At 34.6% G+C, this 18,187-nt stretch overlaps 1 protein-coding gene across 1 annotated transcript in view; it reads left to right on the top strand.

The window, feature by feature from the left end:
* The window catches only part of LAMA2 (laminin subunit alpha 2), a 329,486-nt gene that overhangs the window by 168,668 nt on the left and 142,631 nt on the right, over positions 1–18,187 (top strand). Inside the window, exons 13-16 of the mRNA XM_065733920.1 lie at positions 1,857–1,958; positions 2,435–2,649; positions 9,175–9,286; positions 13,336–13,449. Of these exons, the coding sequence (XP_065589992.1) occupies positions 1,857–1,958; positions 2,435–2,649; positions 9,175–9,286; positions 13,336–13,449 (543 nt within the window). The remainder of the gene's footprint in view (positions 1–1,856; positions 1,959–2,434; positions 2,650–9,174; positions 9,287–13,335; positions 13,450–18,187) is intronic.

The raw sequence follows: 18,187 nt of genomic DNA, 5'->3' as shown, positions 1-18,187 counted from the left end.
ATCAGGGTACTTGGGACAAGGACTGGATGTCTATTAAGAAATTGATGCATTTAAGAGATCTTAATCTGACAGGCTTTCTTCAAGCTATTATCTGTTTATGTATTTGTAACAGATTTTTTGTTCAAAGTTTATAATGATGGCTTTTATATCTGAATGTATTATAAAACAGAACCTTTTCTTTCAGCTTTTTTTTTTCCATTTGATCTATTAATTCTCTGTATTCTATTTTTTGTTTACTAAGGAAAGGTTCTATAGTTGAGAAAAACAGTATCAGTCCTGATTCCAATTCATAGATTTTTATAGGTTTCCCAAAACCAGAAAATATTTTTCCCATATTTTCATTTCCTTGAATCTTTGCAATTAGTCTGAACTTGAAACAGAAATGATAAAATTCTGTGAAAGTTTTTCTTTTAAAGTGTCTAAATTTCAAAGTAATTCCAGAATCTTTTTGCTGTACTTCAAATAAACTTTCTCTTAGAATTATAAAGTACTCAGTTTTCAACATAGGAAAAAAATGTTTTAAAAGATGTGTCTGAGGAGTGTCATAATGAAATCAGAATACAATTCCAGATTCCAAACAGATCTAGAAAAGCTTAAACATCCAAGTTTTGGATTATGAATTGGAGTTAATTTTCTGATTTACAGCCTCAGATGCACTTCATGGATTTTTTTTCAATTTAAAGTAAAATTTACATTTTACAGCCTCAGATGCACTTCATGGATTTTTCTACCTTAAAGAATATTTCAGAATTAGTTGATACCCATTTCTTAAATGCAGGGAGGTTTTTGTTCTTGTTAAATTAGAAACATTGTAAAATAACATTGAACTAAGCTGATGACTATCACTGCTCTCTGTTACTACATACAAACCATCTAAATGATGTACAAGATACAGCATAGTAAGTCCTTAGGAGTAGTCCGATATATTCTCTTCATGGAAAACTCATGGTCTTGCTCTTTGGTCAGCAGTAGGCACTGGATGGGCAGAAGGGCAGAAGGATCCCGATGATTTTAAATTTCTCTGAGATGAGGCTCATATGGAAATGAAGTATGGGGTAGTTGTATTTAAGAAACAAAATATAGCCCTTGCAACCTTTAATTTAATTATACTGCCTCCCAAAAATAAACAAAACAGCATTGCTTTTATGCTGAACACTGTCATTCAAGTCTGTGGTCATTTATTTTCATCTTAAAACTATTTCATGTTTTCCAGTTTTTCATGACAAAGCCAGTGTCAGCACCCTCGTTTTGAGTGCAAAGAGAGCATAGGAAAGCTATGTTATGACTTGAATTAGTCTGGTTGATGACCTCTTGCTCTGAAAGATCAATTGAACTTATGTGAAGGACTGGATCATAAATTTAAAGTAAATTCATCTGACTCCAAGAGGGAAAATTCTTACATTTATGCTATAGTTCATTCTAAGAAGAACATAACTAGGCTTGTTTCTTCTTTGGTTGTTTGTCCCACCAACAAAACTGAAGTTTTTGAATCTCTTAAAGGTTGCTCAGGTTGCTGATGTAGAGGGCAAGCCTAGATGAGAACCATAAAACTGAAATGTACTGAAAACCTGATGTCAGTATCAAGTGAAAATTTTCATAGATTTTAGGGCTGTTAGTGCGTGTGAGTAATTTGCACTCTTCAGTAAGCACAGACAAAAGTGTCTGAGACCCTTTAGTGAGAAGGGAGTGGTCCATATAACTATAATCTGTAGGTTTCTGCCTATGATTTTATTCACCTGAAGTCTGTTTCCTGAAAATGCTGTCACTAAAATGAATGTGCCCTCAAACAGTTAAAGCTGTTTAATTAGTTAGTTAACTGTATTTTTCTCATGTCCTTTTTTTTTTTCTCTTTCTAGGTAACAGCTGCTGGAGGACTTCTGAAATTCACAGTCTCTTATGATTTTACAAAGCAAGAAGAGGCAGCTCAACTGATGATCCAACCTGACGTCATTATAGAGGTAGTGACTGGCAAGAAAGAAGGAAAGGGAAAGTTGCCTGCTCTTTCATATGTTCAGTGTTAATCCTGTTGAGTGACAACCACCCCAAAACTGTAGAGTTCATGTAACATAAGCTTATTTATAGTATCAGGAAATCATCATGCTTTAAAGAATTAAAATCTCCTGCATCTTAATGGCTATCTACCAATATTCCAGTAGTTTATAAAACTATTTTCTGTGTGACTGGCTGAGTTTACATCTATGCCCTTTCAACAAACCTGTTATGTGCAGCTCACAATTGTATGAGTTTATTTGACTTGACTTTCTGCTTAATCAGGCAAGCCCATTTCAGTTTATGAAGGATTAATATTATTCTTGATATTCATTACTCTTATAAAAATATATATTATTTAATAAAACCTTTACCTCAGATGACTGCAATAATAGAGGTTTTTTATAATTCATTTTATATATAAATCTCTTATGTCTCTCTCTAGGGAGGAGGTGATTTGAGAATCAGCTCTCCAAAAGGCAGAATTCTCCTGCAGCCTTCTGAAGTGCATACTGAAGAAATTGTGCTGAAACCAGAATCTTTCTCTTTGCATGGCACTGATGTTCCAGTCAGCAGGAGGGAGTTCATGACTGTCTTAGCAAACATAAAGAGGATCCTTATAAGAGCCACATACAGCTATGGGATGAATGCCATCTACAGGTGAATGGGGGAATCATGTCAGTGTTACAGGCAGTTTCTCAAAATACTTGTTTTTTCTCTCTTCAGAAGAAAACAGGCCTTTAAAACAGGCTTTGGTTTATTACCATTAAATCTACAACATTTATTCACATGTTCAACCAGGTAGTACATTTTTTCATTTTGGATATCAACAGTATAAGAAAGTGAGATCATATAGACAACATGTTAAGACATCATTGACAAACAGCTCCATAAATATGAGTATTTTGTAAATACTATAATCCCCATGTGTACAGTAAACATAGTGATGACATGTCCAAGTAAGAAATTATATATTGATTATATATTGTTTTCCCAATTTAGTGGTCATAGAAGGCCACATTAACAGTGGCACTACCAGAGCATAACATTCTAAAGTTCTAAGCTGACCAAGCAGCTAGAGGGGAGCTTTCTGTTTCTTTTTTTTTTTTTTTTTTTTTTTTTTTTTTTATGAGTACCACATGCAGAAATGGTTAATCCCAAAGATTGCTGCCTGGACTGCTAGAACCATGATTTCATGTGAATTTTTTTTAGCCTTCTGAAAAAATGAAATGTCATAAGAAACTACTTGCCTGTTCTATCTCAGTGGCTACAGCAAGGTACAAATCTCATATTGCATTTAAAATTCTCGTAAGTGCACAAGCAAAATTCTTCTAAGTGGAACTTTTCTGGTGGGCTAAAAGACAGCCTCTGTCCTGATACTGTTTGATTGCACTCTTGCCTAAACATTAATGACTGAGTGGCATAAATAATAATTTTTAAAAGATATGCAACAAAATTGATTGTGTAGTAACTTTCTACTCATAAGTCATGAAACCTGAATTGCTTCGCCTGATTCTGTGGCATGAGGCAATATGGGAAGGAGGGAGTTGATAGTATTTTAGTGGCTATTTGTTGAAAGAATAGATACAATTCTTGCCACTGTAAAAAGTTTTAAGTAATCCAATAACCATTTAAATGCTTAGGTAACTAAATATATCCTAAACTGAAAGGCAGTTTTTGTTAATAATGTGTAGTTTACTTATTTGATCTTTGTCATTATAAGTTTTTTCCACTGCAAAAACAATTCATTTTCTTCAGGCTCTTTTCATTTCTGTGGTTTATTAGTGTGAATTACATCTCTATAAATAAGTTTTCAGTTCATTGTAGTCTTGAATTTGGGTCAAACTTATCCCTAATTTGCTCACTTGGTCATCAGCCTGAACTATTGCAACCCAATTTGAAGAGCTTACATGTCCCAGAACCTTCTCACCCTGGTGTTCAAGGACAGTCAAACTACCAGGGCATAGCTCATCCCTTACTCAGTAGGAGTAGATAATGAAAAGCTGTTAATAAACAGTTTATAGAACAGTTTACAGATGAGACTAATGGGAGTTCAAAGAGGACAGTTTCTCCATTCCACTGTCATTTAAAAAAAGAATAAATAAAAGCATTTTTCAGAATTTTCTGAATTAAGATAGCTTGAACAATTTTGAGATGTATGATAGGGGCTTTTATGTTATTTTGAATGAAAAGTGTATGGGTAACTCTGGGTGAGAGGTTTTACTAAGTATTCTGGAAAATGCAAACTTCATCTATTAGGGGTTTACATACATTTGTATACTAACAGTTGCACTAAGATGAGAAAAGGAGCTCTCCAGCAACAAATAGTTTGGCTAAGCAGTTAAAATGTGGGAAGAATATACACTGTTAGACACGTATTGACTTCACCTTGCTTGTATTGTTGAATATAGCAGTGGACATGGGATGGTCAGCACAGCTGTGTAGAACTGGCACAGTTTGTAGTTTGTACCTTGTAAGGAAGAGGTGGCAAACCTGTTACTGGAAGACCACATGTTGCCTCCTGCACCCAAGATAACTACTTTAGCCATTTGGCCATATGTGGTACTTGTAGTCTGTCATGTACTCTGGTTCATACACAGCTTTTTGAACCTTTTAGGGATGTATTATTGGTAACTTGCCAGAAACATGTATTGAAAATATTCTTTAGGAAGAGCTCCTTGCAAAACAATTTGTGCTTTGCAAATTGGTGGTGTCATCTTCTAGATATGGTGACATTACACTCTAGAATGTTGGTCTATTAAATATGTTGATTTTAAAAGAGGTTCAGTGAAGGGCTAAAATAATTTTGAGAGTACCTTGTTGGCTTGAGATGGTTTTAAATTATTGCTACATCTAGTAGTCCCTCTGATGTTTTTATATTTACCAAAAAAGAATGCAATGGCAAATGTGTTACAATGATTACCATCAGCATACATAGAAGCCTCTGAAAATAGTTTGTTCTAAAGTAAACACATTTTATTGATTGCTGTCAGGATTCTTATTCCGGTTAAATGGGGGAGAAGACAAACAAGTTTGAGCAGTGGGCTGAACCACCAGGTGAACCTCATGAGATTAAACAAATCCAAATGCAAGATCTTGCACCTGGGTTGAGGCAACCCCCCATTACCAATACAAGCTGGGGGATGAAAGGATTGAGTGCAGCCCTGTTGAAAAAGATCTAAGATTACTGATGGATGGGAAGGTGAACGTGAGCCATCAACATGCCTTTGCAGCCCAGAAACCCAACTGTATCCTGGGCATTGAAAGAAATGTGGCCAGCAGGTTGAGGGAGCTGATCGTGCCCATCTACTATGCATTGGTGAGACCTCACTTGGAGGACTGTGTCCAGATGTGGAGTCCTCAGTAGAGAGGAGACATAGATCTGCTGGAGTGAATCCAGAGAAGGGCCACAAAAATGATCCATGGAATGGAGAACCTCTCCTGTGAGGGCAGGATGAGAGAGCTGGGGCTGTTAAGCCTGATGAAGAGAAGGCTGTAAGGTGAGATAGTGGCCTTACTATATCTAAAAAGAAGCTATAGGTAAGAAGAGAACAGACTCTTTAGCAGAGTCTGCTGTGGTAGACCAAGGGGAAATTGTTTCAAACTTAATGAGTTTAGGTTGAATATGAGGAAAAAGTCTTTTACAGTGGGGGTGGTGAGGTACTGGAAGAGGTTGCCTAGAGTTGTGGTTGGTGCCCTGTCGATGGGGAATTTCAAGGCGAGGCTGGATGGGCCATGGGCAGCCTGATCTAGCTGTGAATGTCCCTGTTCATTGCAGAGGGGTTGGATGAAATGGCCTTTAAATGTCTCTTCTAAACTCTAAGGATTCTAAGATCCAGTGTAAAATTTTAGTCATAATGAAATAATGATTCTTCACCTTTAATTTCACTGGAGGAATCATAAATTCATCCATTTGAGTGGAATTTACTGTATGGAGTTTAATTTCTGAACAGTGCATTTGAGGCATTGCAGGCATTTTGCTGATCTCCAGTGCATGCTCCAATCTGATTTCTTTATTTTCTATTTGACTTTAACTTGTGCTAAAACATACCAGGCACAAAGCTGTGCTCATAACTGTAATATTATGAAAAAAAAAATATTTTCTCATTATTCTGTCCCCTTTGCACTGCTAAAGGTAGGCTCCGAGGGAAGACATTTTTGCAAAGGAAACAGCTTAGAACTGAACTTTATTAAATGAGTTAATATATAAGTAGATTTGAACTAAATTATTATATAAACATTTGGGTGTGGTAGTCAGATTGATATTTCTCTCAGAGAGTAAAAGTCTAGCAGAGGGACAGAAATATTACAGTTATTAGATCCTTTACAGATGACTGTCCCTGCCTCATCATCTTCAGTAGAATCATGCAACATAATAATCTGTTTGCTTTATTTAGAAAACCTGCTCATTTAAATATTGAAAATGTTCAAAATGAGTAAGGAAAAATAGTTGTATTTGTCAGGATTTAAAAGGGTGCTGTTATAATCTGTGATTAAGACCAGACCAGAATGGAGGCACTATAATCAACTTGCAGTTATGTAGAAACCTGGGAATTCAATGGAATTGTTTCCAGTTGGTAAGAACTTCAAGTTAAGTATTTTTATCCTTGTTTAATTTAACCAGCTAGAAACATTAGTTAATTATTAGCGCTCTACAATAGTTAACTAAACATTGTATATGTTGTATGTAACAAACTGCGCAGAGAAACTGTGGAGGCTCCTTCTGAGGAAGGTCTTCTCAAGTTCCATCTGGACATTATCTTGTGGAAGCTACTATAGGGAACCTGCTTTAGTCTTGGTGGTCCACAGAGGTCATTTCCAACTCCTATAATTCAGTGATTTTATAATGCACTAATGATGAGTTAGACTTTAGCATGTTTTAGAGAGCATTTTGTGGGTCATTTTAAGCTTAGAAAGTTGCTAGGACTCTATGACACAACTAGGAAGCTTCGTCAAATGGACATTCTCTTACATAATCAAGTAGGACAAAAATGAGAACATAGGAATGCAGCAATCAATTTGAAAGTTATTACAGCTTCTGTGTTTAATTTGAGAAACTGTTTTCAACTTGACAGATCTTCTGAACTGTTGAAATAGAGTCAATCTATGGTAGAAGCAATGGGCCAAGATAAGGCAACTCTCTTGTATCAAGTTGTTTAATCTAATATTGCTAGTTGTGATTCAAAAAGGATTAGTAGCACTGTTTCTTTAGGTTTATAATGCAGGGTGGCCAATAACAGTAAATAATATAGTGCTTAAGGTAATGTATTGCTTGCAGCTATATGTAGAGTTGATGCTAGATGCAAACAGAAAGAGAGAAGGAATGTCAGAGGATTTACTTCTATATGCAGAATTAAGTTCAAGGCAAATGAGCAATGATTGGATCAGTACTTCTTATGTTTTATGTAGCTAATGTGATTCAGATGTCTGGCACAGCAGACAATATACTGCCTGAAATGTCCTTTTCCCTTTTAATCTTGTTTGTTCTTAGAAGTCAACAGTTGCCTGCTGACAGTAGCAGTCAGCTTAAATATTTGGTCTTGACTTTGAATCTCAAATTGTTCGTGCATCTCCAGGATCTAGTGTCCCATTACTGCCAGCATTACATATTTCAATGAATGCGGAATGGTATCAAGGAATTGAAACTGCAACATCAAAATGGAAAAAAAAAAAAAATCATTGCAGCTTTCTTTGATGTGTAACTGTTAATGCTAAAAACTGTTAAAACACGCTAAAATCTCATTTAGTGAGTAACAGAATCTAATGAAAATTGGAACAATTCAGTGAATATGAATGTGGGCTAATGCTGGCTGTATTATTTGTGTTTAAACGCTTCTCTTTGTTCCAAGATCTGTTACTTGTTGGGAGAGATCTCCCTGTGAACCTAGATAAGAACAGGCACTATTCTCTCAAAAGCGTTTCAAGAATCTTTTTCCAGAGGTTTTAGTATTAACAAATTAGATTCAAGTTTCTGACTGCATAATTTCCAATGGTTGTACCCCCCAAAGCCTAGTTATATACCCAGTCATGGCAACGTTTGTTTTTCTGAAGTTTCCGTTTGCTTTATGCTTTTGAAAGAAAATTGATTATTTTTTAACAAAGTACATGTGGTGATAGAAGGATATTTTCTGTGAAAAGATACATTAGAAGAAGGTTTTCAAGTCACCCTGGTAATCAAACACTTTACTGAGATTGGTGAGTGAAAGTAGATGTCATTGGGCCTCTATAATCTCCTACTGTTTCTTTTGAATTCTAACCAGAATTAAATCACCATGTTCCAGCTTGTTTCCTCGAGTGATACTGTTGGAGTAAAATATATCTGGCTGGCATTTTACCTGTAGGCTTATAAAACCTTTTTTTTTTGTCTCTCTTCATCATATTTCTTTTTTTTTTTTTTTTAAGAAAACTCAAGTTTAGTTTTTGTTTAAACAAGAGGAGAGAGTTCTAGCATTTCTTTCTTTAGGCAAGAAGGTTTTTTTGTAATTTTAAACTTTTTTTTCCCATCTTCCATTTGCCTAAAATTATACAATGGAAGTTGCTCATTTTAGGACTAATTGCTATTGCCATGAATAGTGGTAATATTCTTGTTAGGCTATAAGAATTGGAAATATAGATAGATTATGATTCCATAGGATGCACTGAGCAGAAATATCTCCAACTGTCTCTTCTCTGTCATTGGGAAAATTAATAGGACTAATGGTAGGATATCTTCTTCGATGTACTTAACAATTAGATTCTCCTGGACAGAGCTGAGATCTTTTTAACAGGGGCTGGCTCTCCAAAATAGAAATACCTTATAACCAAAGATAGTATTTTAGAAAGTTGGAGTAGTGTTTTAAAAATTTTGAAAACATTGGTTGGCGTCAAATTCTTTCTATATACAGCCGTAACACAAGTTGCAACATACAGCTTGCTGGGCAGGAATAGCCCTCCTTCTGACACAGTGCTGTGAGACTTTAAAATCTATTTTTATCAATGTATGTCTGACCATAGTCTCACTCACATGATTATCAAAAAATGTTACAACCCTATAAATATAGTTTAGGAGAAATAGATTACTTTGAATACCTTTTCATTTTTAAATAGAAAAAAGAAAGGCTAAAACCCATAAGCAAGCCAAATGATGTCAGTGTATGCTGTTTTGTCTAATTCACTGTGTTTACTGTTTATTCCTGTTACACCTAGGCTAAGTGGTGTTAGCATCGAGGCTGCTGACTTCTCTTCAACCGGGAGAATGCTGTCATCTCCAGTGGAGTTATGTGATTGTCCCCCAGGTTATGATGGTACCTCATGTGAAGTGAGTATCACAATACAGACTGTATCAAATGTCATAACACTGTGATAACTGTAAGTGACCAGTGGCCCTGTGTTGATAGAAGTAATAAGAGAACCGTCCATTCCTGTTATGAATTTGGTTTATGTTGTCTAGTTAGCTTTATTTCTATGTAGCAGTTTGTTACATTTGATATTTGAAACCTGGAGTTCTACACCTCTGTGGTGATTTCTAAGTTATAAAAAGAAAAGACATTTCTATTAGCAAAAGAAAATGAAAACAGTATTTGTGCTCTTCAACCACTTGATGTTACGTAAAAATATCAATATTATAAGAAGGATAGCAGTTATCTGTCCTGTGCATAAAAAAGTTGGATCAAATTACCTATGGTAAAATTTCCTCATTTTTTTTCTCTTTGGGACGTTGCCATTTGCCATAGAATCTTTGTGGATCATGAACATTCCTGTGAAGATTACTACCATATACACTTAACCACAAATTCATTAGCTGTCTTAACAATGTGTTTGTACAAGTACATATCTCTTATGTGCGTAGTTTGGGCTAAGTAGAAGCAAAAAAATTCTTCAAAAGCTTTGCCTTTAAGGAAATAGTCGCAAACACCAAGATGCTCTGCTTCACAAAGCCACAAACAGTATGCCATTTACACAGACACTCTAGGCATTTGCTTGTCAACTCTCCTTTTCTTTAAAATCTTGTATGCGTATATGTGATATTTAGGGCCTAGAGTCTAGTTTCATGCCAAATGTGTTTCCTTTTTTGCTGGGGCTAGATAAACTAATCTTAAAAGAACACTGGAGGCAGCAAATGGATATTCCTCTCACTTCCAAAATGGTACAGACAGGGAAGAAAAGTAGAATGTTGCCTACCTTGACTTAGAAATTAATTTAAAGTCTAAAAATTTTCTGCTCAATTGTTTGAGACAAAAAGTGAAAGAAAATGTCATTGTGGGTTTGTTTTTTTTTTTTTTTGGACTTGTCTTAAATTCAGATTTCACAGTGAATTCCAAGAAAAAAAATTGGAAAGGTCCAAACAATTGGGAAGCTAGATATTCCAGTACCTAGTTTTGCGATAGAAGCTGTGAAACTTGAGTAAGGTTCCTGACTTGGTGCTGCTGAAATTCTCTATCTGACATTGGGTTAGGCTTGATGATCTTAAAAGTCTTCTCCAACCTAAAAGATTCCATTATTCTTGGATTCAGTTCTAAGCCTTCTGTCTGAATCAAAACAGTCCATGAATTTTTCCTGGGACAGGAAAAGAGTGATCCTTCTGGATTTCCTGGAACCTGGGCAAACCATCAACTCTGATCAGAAAGTCATAGTGCTGTCCAAGCTGCAGGCTCAAACTTCCAAAGTAAGGCCAGAGAAGTAGACAACCTTTCTCTTGAGATACAATAATACCAGACCCCATACCAGTTTGAAGACAGTGGAGCGCATTGACAGTCTTGGCTAGACTGGTAAAAAATGCATAGCTAATAGTGTTGACTATGTTGAAAAATAGTATTTTGCAGCTGAGAATCTGCTCTTATCAAATGGTTTTCTTCGGATCTGCTGTAGTTTCCATAGAAATAAATTGGAGGTGTTACTTTTGGAGCGACCTACATATTTTGTATTCCCTATCTCTAGGTTGGTTTTCCTACCAGGACTGAAGAACAAAAAGATATGATAGGCTTCTGCCTGAATATACACATTGAATTTCAGAGCACTTTTGGACAGCTCAGAAATACCATTTATTTCACAAAACTGGCCTATTTTAGGATAGAAAGACAGTGAAAAATCTTCATTTCCAAGCATATATTCACTGAATTAATTTCTCAAGAGCCTTTTGTAGCAGAGGTTCCACGTATGTGGAACAGTTGTGCTTGATAGATAAAAATGTGGAAATATTTTTGTGTTCTGAGTAGATGGTTTTTCTTTTTATAACAAGAACAGGAAAGAAAAAATGCAAAGTTTTCAGTTCACAAGGAGACTAGCAGTTAAGGAAGAATGCAAACATATATTGAAATTGTGGAGTTATTTAGAATACTATCTCTTTTTCTTCCAGACACTACTGGACTTGTACAACACTTCAAATTTTAACCAATCACAGTGTTACTTGTACTGAATTTGTTCAGGGTTCCAGTTTGATTTTCTCTACTTTTTGACTTAGATTTAACATATTTGTTTGTTCCTGGGTAATAATATTGTGGTACCTAGCATAGATGCTGCAGCAATAAAGACAACCATTGTTTACTTATTTTCTTGATGTGAATGTTTTGGCATTAGTAGTCTTCAGAAAGCAACCAATACAATTTAAAATGTGCTGTCTCTTGTGAGATTGTTCCATTACACATATTTGGAATTCATTTTCTATAAGATTCTCTTTGAAGAAAACTGTTATGTTTTTGCTAGTATGTCTAAGAACTGAACCAGTAATTTCATGAGCTTAAGTAAAACAGATAAAATTTTATATTTCAAATACTAATAATTTGTGATTTATGGTAGTTACTTTGTCTACTTATGTGAATCTTCCCTGCATTATTTGCCTAATTGCTCTTCTTTTCTGAATTTATTTCCTTTCTATCTACTCTTTTATTTTCCCTGTGGAAGAAGTTATGTTTAATTTGTATCACTATGATGGTCAGATGGGCAGAAAAGTCAGAACTTTCCAGACAACAGAATGTTGCATCCTGTCTTTTTTTAAAATTATCTGCAATATTTTATTTTAGGTCTGTTTCAAGTTTTGCTATTGACGTTCTGCATCTAAGCCTCTTAGAATTAATGACTTCTGGAGCCTTCTCTTGTGCAATATTATGTATATCTGCACATTAGGTCATTTTTTTCAGAATTACTGAAAAAGAAAAAGGATTTCAGTTTGATTATACAGTAACAGCTTAGGCAGTTGCATCTAATGCCATGGGGGGAAGGGGAGTGATTTCTTCTAGCCTGTTTCACTGTCCTGGATTTTATATTTTGTTATTTTTAGTATTCATATTTCTGTTAGGAAGGCATAGCCAAGAATGAAAATATATATACATACATATATATATATATATATATATATATATATATATATATATATATATATATATATGTTAAAGGATTTTTTTTATAAATAATCTTTTCAATTTATCTTCAAATTGGTTATACATTTTGCAGGAAGAAGGCAAAAAGCAAAATGTGTTTATTTTTGTAAAGGAGAATCTTCTCGTTACCTCTTTGTAGAGGGTATGCAAAGGGGAAGGAATTTTTTTTATCAGAGGATATTTTCAGTATTCTATCTCTTTGTATTAGTCAGGTGATTTTGAAGGTCAACACTTTGTCCTACGTTTTTTATATTATGCAATGTGTTTGGATCACATGAGCAATCACTGAGGAAGACAGTTTGCAAAAACTTTAAAGCCATTTGTGAATTATATATCTTAAGAAAGACTGCTGCCTGACATCACATGATGAAGAAATTGAAGCTGAATTTTCAGTGATGAATCATATTTGTATGATATCACATTTCCTAAGAAAAAAAACAAAAACAAAAACCAACCATGCATTTCCTGATGTAAATTTCACAATTAAATTAAAAAAAAAAAATAGGGCGGGGGGAGAGAAACACAATTTGACAATTTGTAGAGAAAAATGTAGCTCTGTTATCAGCCTGTGACTAAATGGTGTTTTAATTCCTCTTTACAACTGAGCTTCTCAGAAGAGTTTTTTGTTTTTAGGGTTAGTTTTTTTTTTTTTTTTTTTTTTTTTCTACATCTCCTTCAGTTTTTGTGCCTTCTGGATATTTTTGGTCTGTATCACTTGCTTTGATGCTGTCATACTTCAATTCTTCCTTTCTCTGCTTTATTTTACTGTTTCAGAAGAATGATCGAGTTAAGGCTTCCTCTATCCTCACATCTGCAAATAATGCTAAGGTCAATGCAAAACCATAGCATGAAGAAGAGATTTTTCTAGAGAAATGATGGGTTTTTTAATTCATTTGACAAGAATGTATTCTTGTGTGCATGTATCAAATTTAGCTATGTTTTAAAACTCCTTTTCCCTGTTCGAATGATCTGTTGTATATTTTCCTTGCAGTATTGCTGGCCACAATACAGACGTGTGAATGGCACAATCTTTGGTGGAGTCTGCACACCCTGTACGTGCTTTGGTCATGCAGAATCATGTGATGATATGACAGGGGAATGCCTGGTAAGTTACCTACATATATAAAGCCTGATAGACCAGACCAACATCAATTTAATATGCAAGTGTAATTAACTTAACCATCTCTGAGACCTGGAATATCTGAGGAGAAAAAAACTGGGAGAGATCTTTCTTGAACTGTTGCTGAAGTTAAGATTAAATCCCCTCATACCAAGTAAACAAAATGAATTTTTAATTGCACAGGATTTATATTTAGAAAGAGAATCAATTTTACAAAATATGGTACGTTGAAGGTAGCAAACATATCAATATTCTTTCAGGCATGATTTATATCCCTTCTTTGTCTCCTGTAGTTTTTACACTACAGTTTATAGTATTTAGCAGATAAAATTGTACATTCTGATGTTACAAAGATATTCATTTAAATTTCTACAAAATCTTGAAAAAAGTATTTAATAAATTATAATTATTAAGAAAAAATATAAGTGAAATTGTGGCTAAATTAACTTTTTTTTCTCATAATTTGTGAAGATTTTATTAGGAGTTACTTGTTAATTCAACAGTTAAAATTCATGGTGTCAATCCATAGCAAGCATACTAACATGCCACTGTTTCCAGGCCATATAGTAGCCTTTTGTAAAAGATGAATTATGCTGAATAGACTGTTCTGACTAACTCAAGTGCATTCTTGTTTTATATTTTCTGACATGGCATAAAGCTAGAAATATTTCTCATTTCATTAGTCTTGCAGAAACCAAATTTGAGCCATTGCCAGATTTGTGGGATATCATACTCTCATTTCCCTGCAGAATTTCTAGCAGACTCTGAGTTGTGCATGTTTCTAAATGTTCCTTTTTCTTTCCCTCAGAAAAAGCAGTTGGGAAAAGTCCAAAATGAAAATTCAGACTTTTTTTTTAATGTAATTTGACATCTAGAATTATGGCTGGTCTTCCTGTTTTCCCCATACAAGATGTTTAATTGCACTGCAGTACCAAATAAGACATCCTTAATATGTAAATCAGTGAGTTTTTCAAATTACTTTTTCATGAATAGAAACTTAAAATGATCCTCAAGATAATTATGCTTTAAGACTTTAAGAAGCACCAAGGACAAAAAAACGCTTATGACATGACAGTCATGTTTTGAATCTTTCCATTACATGCAGTGGAGGTGTTTATGACTAGGGTAATAGGGATTTGTGTTTCTTGATAAAGATAGAATTTATTACACTAATGATTGTAACCTCTACCAATGACATTTGTAACAAGTGTTAACACATTTCTGTTAACAGGGAAGGGAAATTCCTGTTTCAGTTATACTGTAACTCCTGCCTATGCACCCCTGAACAAAATAATCAGATAGAGTTCTGAGGCTGCTTTCTTCTGAGTCTTCAAGTTCTAGCCCTTGAACGAGTTCTCTATTTTATTCTCTCACACCAGCCTGGATGTGAGAGAAAGTTGAAGAGCTGCATACTGTTCTGCTTTTGCAATTTTAGCTCATGTTAACTATCGACTGAGAGACAGCAGTGTTCCCCCTTCCAACATTTCAAGGTGTATTGGTGTAAAGATAATGCTGAGGAGGAAGTAGAAAATAACCAGCTGAAAATGTACTTTAGTCTGTGTGTGTTATCACATATTCTGTATTTCTTTTTTCCAGTCTGAGTTTGCACCAAATCATTCTGTAAAGAGGAGGATAGGGAGCTTTAGACCAGATCTGGATTTTCTTGCTTCTTACTTTGAAAGCATTGTAAATTAAGTTAGATTGGTTACTATCCATGCAGGCTATTAAAAGCTGCTATTCAATATGAATCATAAGCCTTTTGAAGTGAAAGAGGGAGAAGTCTGAATGCTGAAAAAGAGAAATGTTTCACATCAAAGGCATTCTTTCTATTGAGGTTTACACAGCCTTTTGGCCTCCTCATTATTATTCATGGTGTTTTTCCAGCAATACAACAGACAATTTAGGCACCTAATTTACTGATATGATACTTTTTTACTCTTCCTTAGCTTTGAAATGTAGTTGAAAAGCAGCTGAAATATGTTTTTGACTTATGATAAAAGCTCAAATCATATGCTTTGACATAGGCCTGTAAAAAGATCTCATTTTAACACACATCTTGTAGTAACCTGTAAAGCCCTTTGATCCCCACAACAACCATATAGAGAGCTATGTAATATATAATTTTCGTTACCATCGTGGTATACATAACTTCTTTGTTACATAGGGTTAGTTCCAGCATACAGAAATACTCTTCTGTAGTTTTACATGCATACATTCAAGGTAGTTTTAGAAGATTGACTAAGCTTAACCTTTCTAAGAACAATAACCTTCCAAGGTATTTCATTCATGACAACATATTATGTCCTCACTAATTAGTTCAGAAAAAGCTTTTCTTTCAAGATGTGCTGAAATTGCTGAGAGAAGTCCACAGTTGTATCAACTTTGTGTCTTATTCATTTGTATATAAGCAGCATATACTGCGTAAATTGAGGATAGTGTCTGATCTGGTTGTCATGTTATGTCTTTGGAAGTTTTCATCATACAAGCAACATATTTGTATATGCAGCAACACCTTTGTATATGCAGCAACACAATGATGGATCCTCAGCTAAAAGCAGGGTAGGCCACACCACAAGTTATGTAAAGTTATGTGAAGCTTGTGCAACACTCTTGATTGTATTTGTAACACCAGGAAAGGAAATTGTTGATGTTAATTTGATGTTACAGTAGGTTGAAAATGCCAGAAGACCACATTCATGCTCTCAAAGAGACAGTACAATGATTCTATGACTAGAAAATGTATTAAAATAGGTACACACGTATATTTTCATTTTCTTTAACTATCAACTTCCCTGACTGTGTGACAGATATATTCGATGACTGGGCTACACTGTGCCAAAGCACTAATCAGAGAGTTGGTCATACTTCCTAATTAAAGTTTTAATTTCATCACTAGCATTCTATCCTAATAACTTATATATTCATACACTCAGCTGCAGTCCCAGATAAGAAGATGAGTTTTTCACTGTGAACATAAACTTCCCTGACAGTGTGCATACAGATTTCCACTTGGTTTCTTCCAATCTGGCAAAGCCATCTCAGTAGGTAGTGGTAAAAAATACACTCCAGGACATCAGCAGTAAAGGCTTTGGGTGAGAAAGTCTGATTCACTCATAAAATTTTTGATGAAAATGAATTCTACAATCTTGCTTGAATAAGCAATGCTAAGTGAAGTTTGATGGTGTTTGGATATAAAAGAGAATCCCAAAAAAGGATGCATTCAAAATAATTTGAGATCTAGCCGATTGAATTTGAAGGCATAAAGATTTCAGCATAATCTAATTCCTGGTCATAAAGTCTAAGAATCTGTGGAAGAGAACACTGATTTTTACAAAACCAGTGTTTGTTTTTGTTTTTTTTATTGTGTTAAAATGAATAGAATTTCCAAGGCAATGTGTATGCAATATACCCTGCAGGTTAGGGGCACGTGTTCATGATCTTTTTTCTACCCAGTCTCATGACATATTAAAAAATTATGAATATTCATGCAAACATGAAATTAAGACTTCATAGGTTTGAGCATCTCTTAAGGAAATTATCTCAGTGTAGATATTAGACATTGCTTAAACTGGATGATGCTCAAATTCATTGCTGTACATTTGGCAAGTTTCAAACTGATATTAGACAGTTTAATGCGAAGAAAACACAGATTTTTTTATGAGTACTGATTATCCCTTTAGGAGAGCTAATGACTCACCAATCTATAGTGATTCTTGTAGAGTGATCTAGAAATGTAATACATCACTGAACAGGCAAGGTATATCACATGTGTACTGCATAACCATCGTTCTCTGTCCTATAAAATCAAGACTATTGGGGAGAACAGTCAATAGCACAAGATTGTTATTTCTATGTTCCATTCTAACACATGCACAGTGCAACATTTGCTCCAATTTTGGCACTATATATAATTGGGGATTTTGTTTGTTTTTCAATTTGTAGTCACATTGAGGAAAAAAGTGGACCTACAATCTGATTTAAGAACAGTGAGACAGCACATGGAAATGTCTAGGGTTAGGTTTTAAGACAATAATTCGTAAAAGAGGAGATTGCCAGCTCTTTGTAATGTGAATTGCTTTCTCAGAAAATTCAAGGATTTTTGGTGGATTCTTTTTTTCCTTAAAAAATCAGCAGCTGCAAATACCACTCTGTCAGCCTTAAAATGGTGTGTCAACTCCCCTCACTTTAATAACATCCTTGACATATTATAAGCAGTTCATATTCTTGAAAAACATAAAGGTATGTCTGAGGGCATTTAAAGCTCAACACAAAAGAAGAATCCATTATTTTTCAGAAAAAGTACAAATAATTTGACATAATGCTTTTAAAAAAATTGGATTGTAAAGGGTTTTTCTTCTATAAGATTGAAGTTATTTTTGTTATATATTTAAAAGCATATCTTAATGTTCACAGCTACTTTTTAAGTATGGCCCGTTGATTCTTTTCAAATATTGTGCTGAAAGTAACAATCAAATGGACTTAAATGACCTAATGAAGTAGGATTTAACCGAGCTGAAGCATCTAAAGCCATACTTTTATTTGACTAAGAGTCTCAATTGCTGGTATTAGTGAACAATCTATCAGATGTCTGATAATTTAATATGGTGGCTAACGTTTTCATTTCAAAGATATGCAAATTTTATATACATACAAGCAATAATTATGTACCCTTTGTAAGTAAACAGTAATTCTGAAGACAGGTGCTTCTCTCTACAGCATAGCT

The sequence above is a fragment of the Cyrtonyx montezumae genome, unplaced genomic scaffold (assembly GCF_038088225.1).
Source record: "Cyrtonyx montezumae isolate F1298 unplaced genomic scaffold, pur_monq_1.0 scaffold_0, whole genome shotgun sequence".
Taxonomy (NCBI): Eukaryota; Metazoa; Chordata; class Aves; order Galliformes; family Odontophoridae; genus Cyrtonyx; species Cyrtonyx montezumae.
This window is presented reverse-complemented; position numbering and strand designations above follow the sequence as displayed.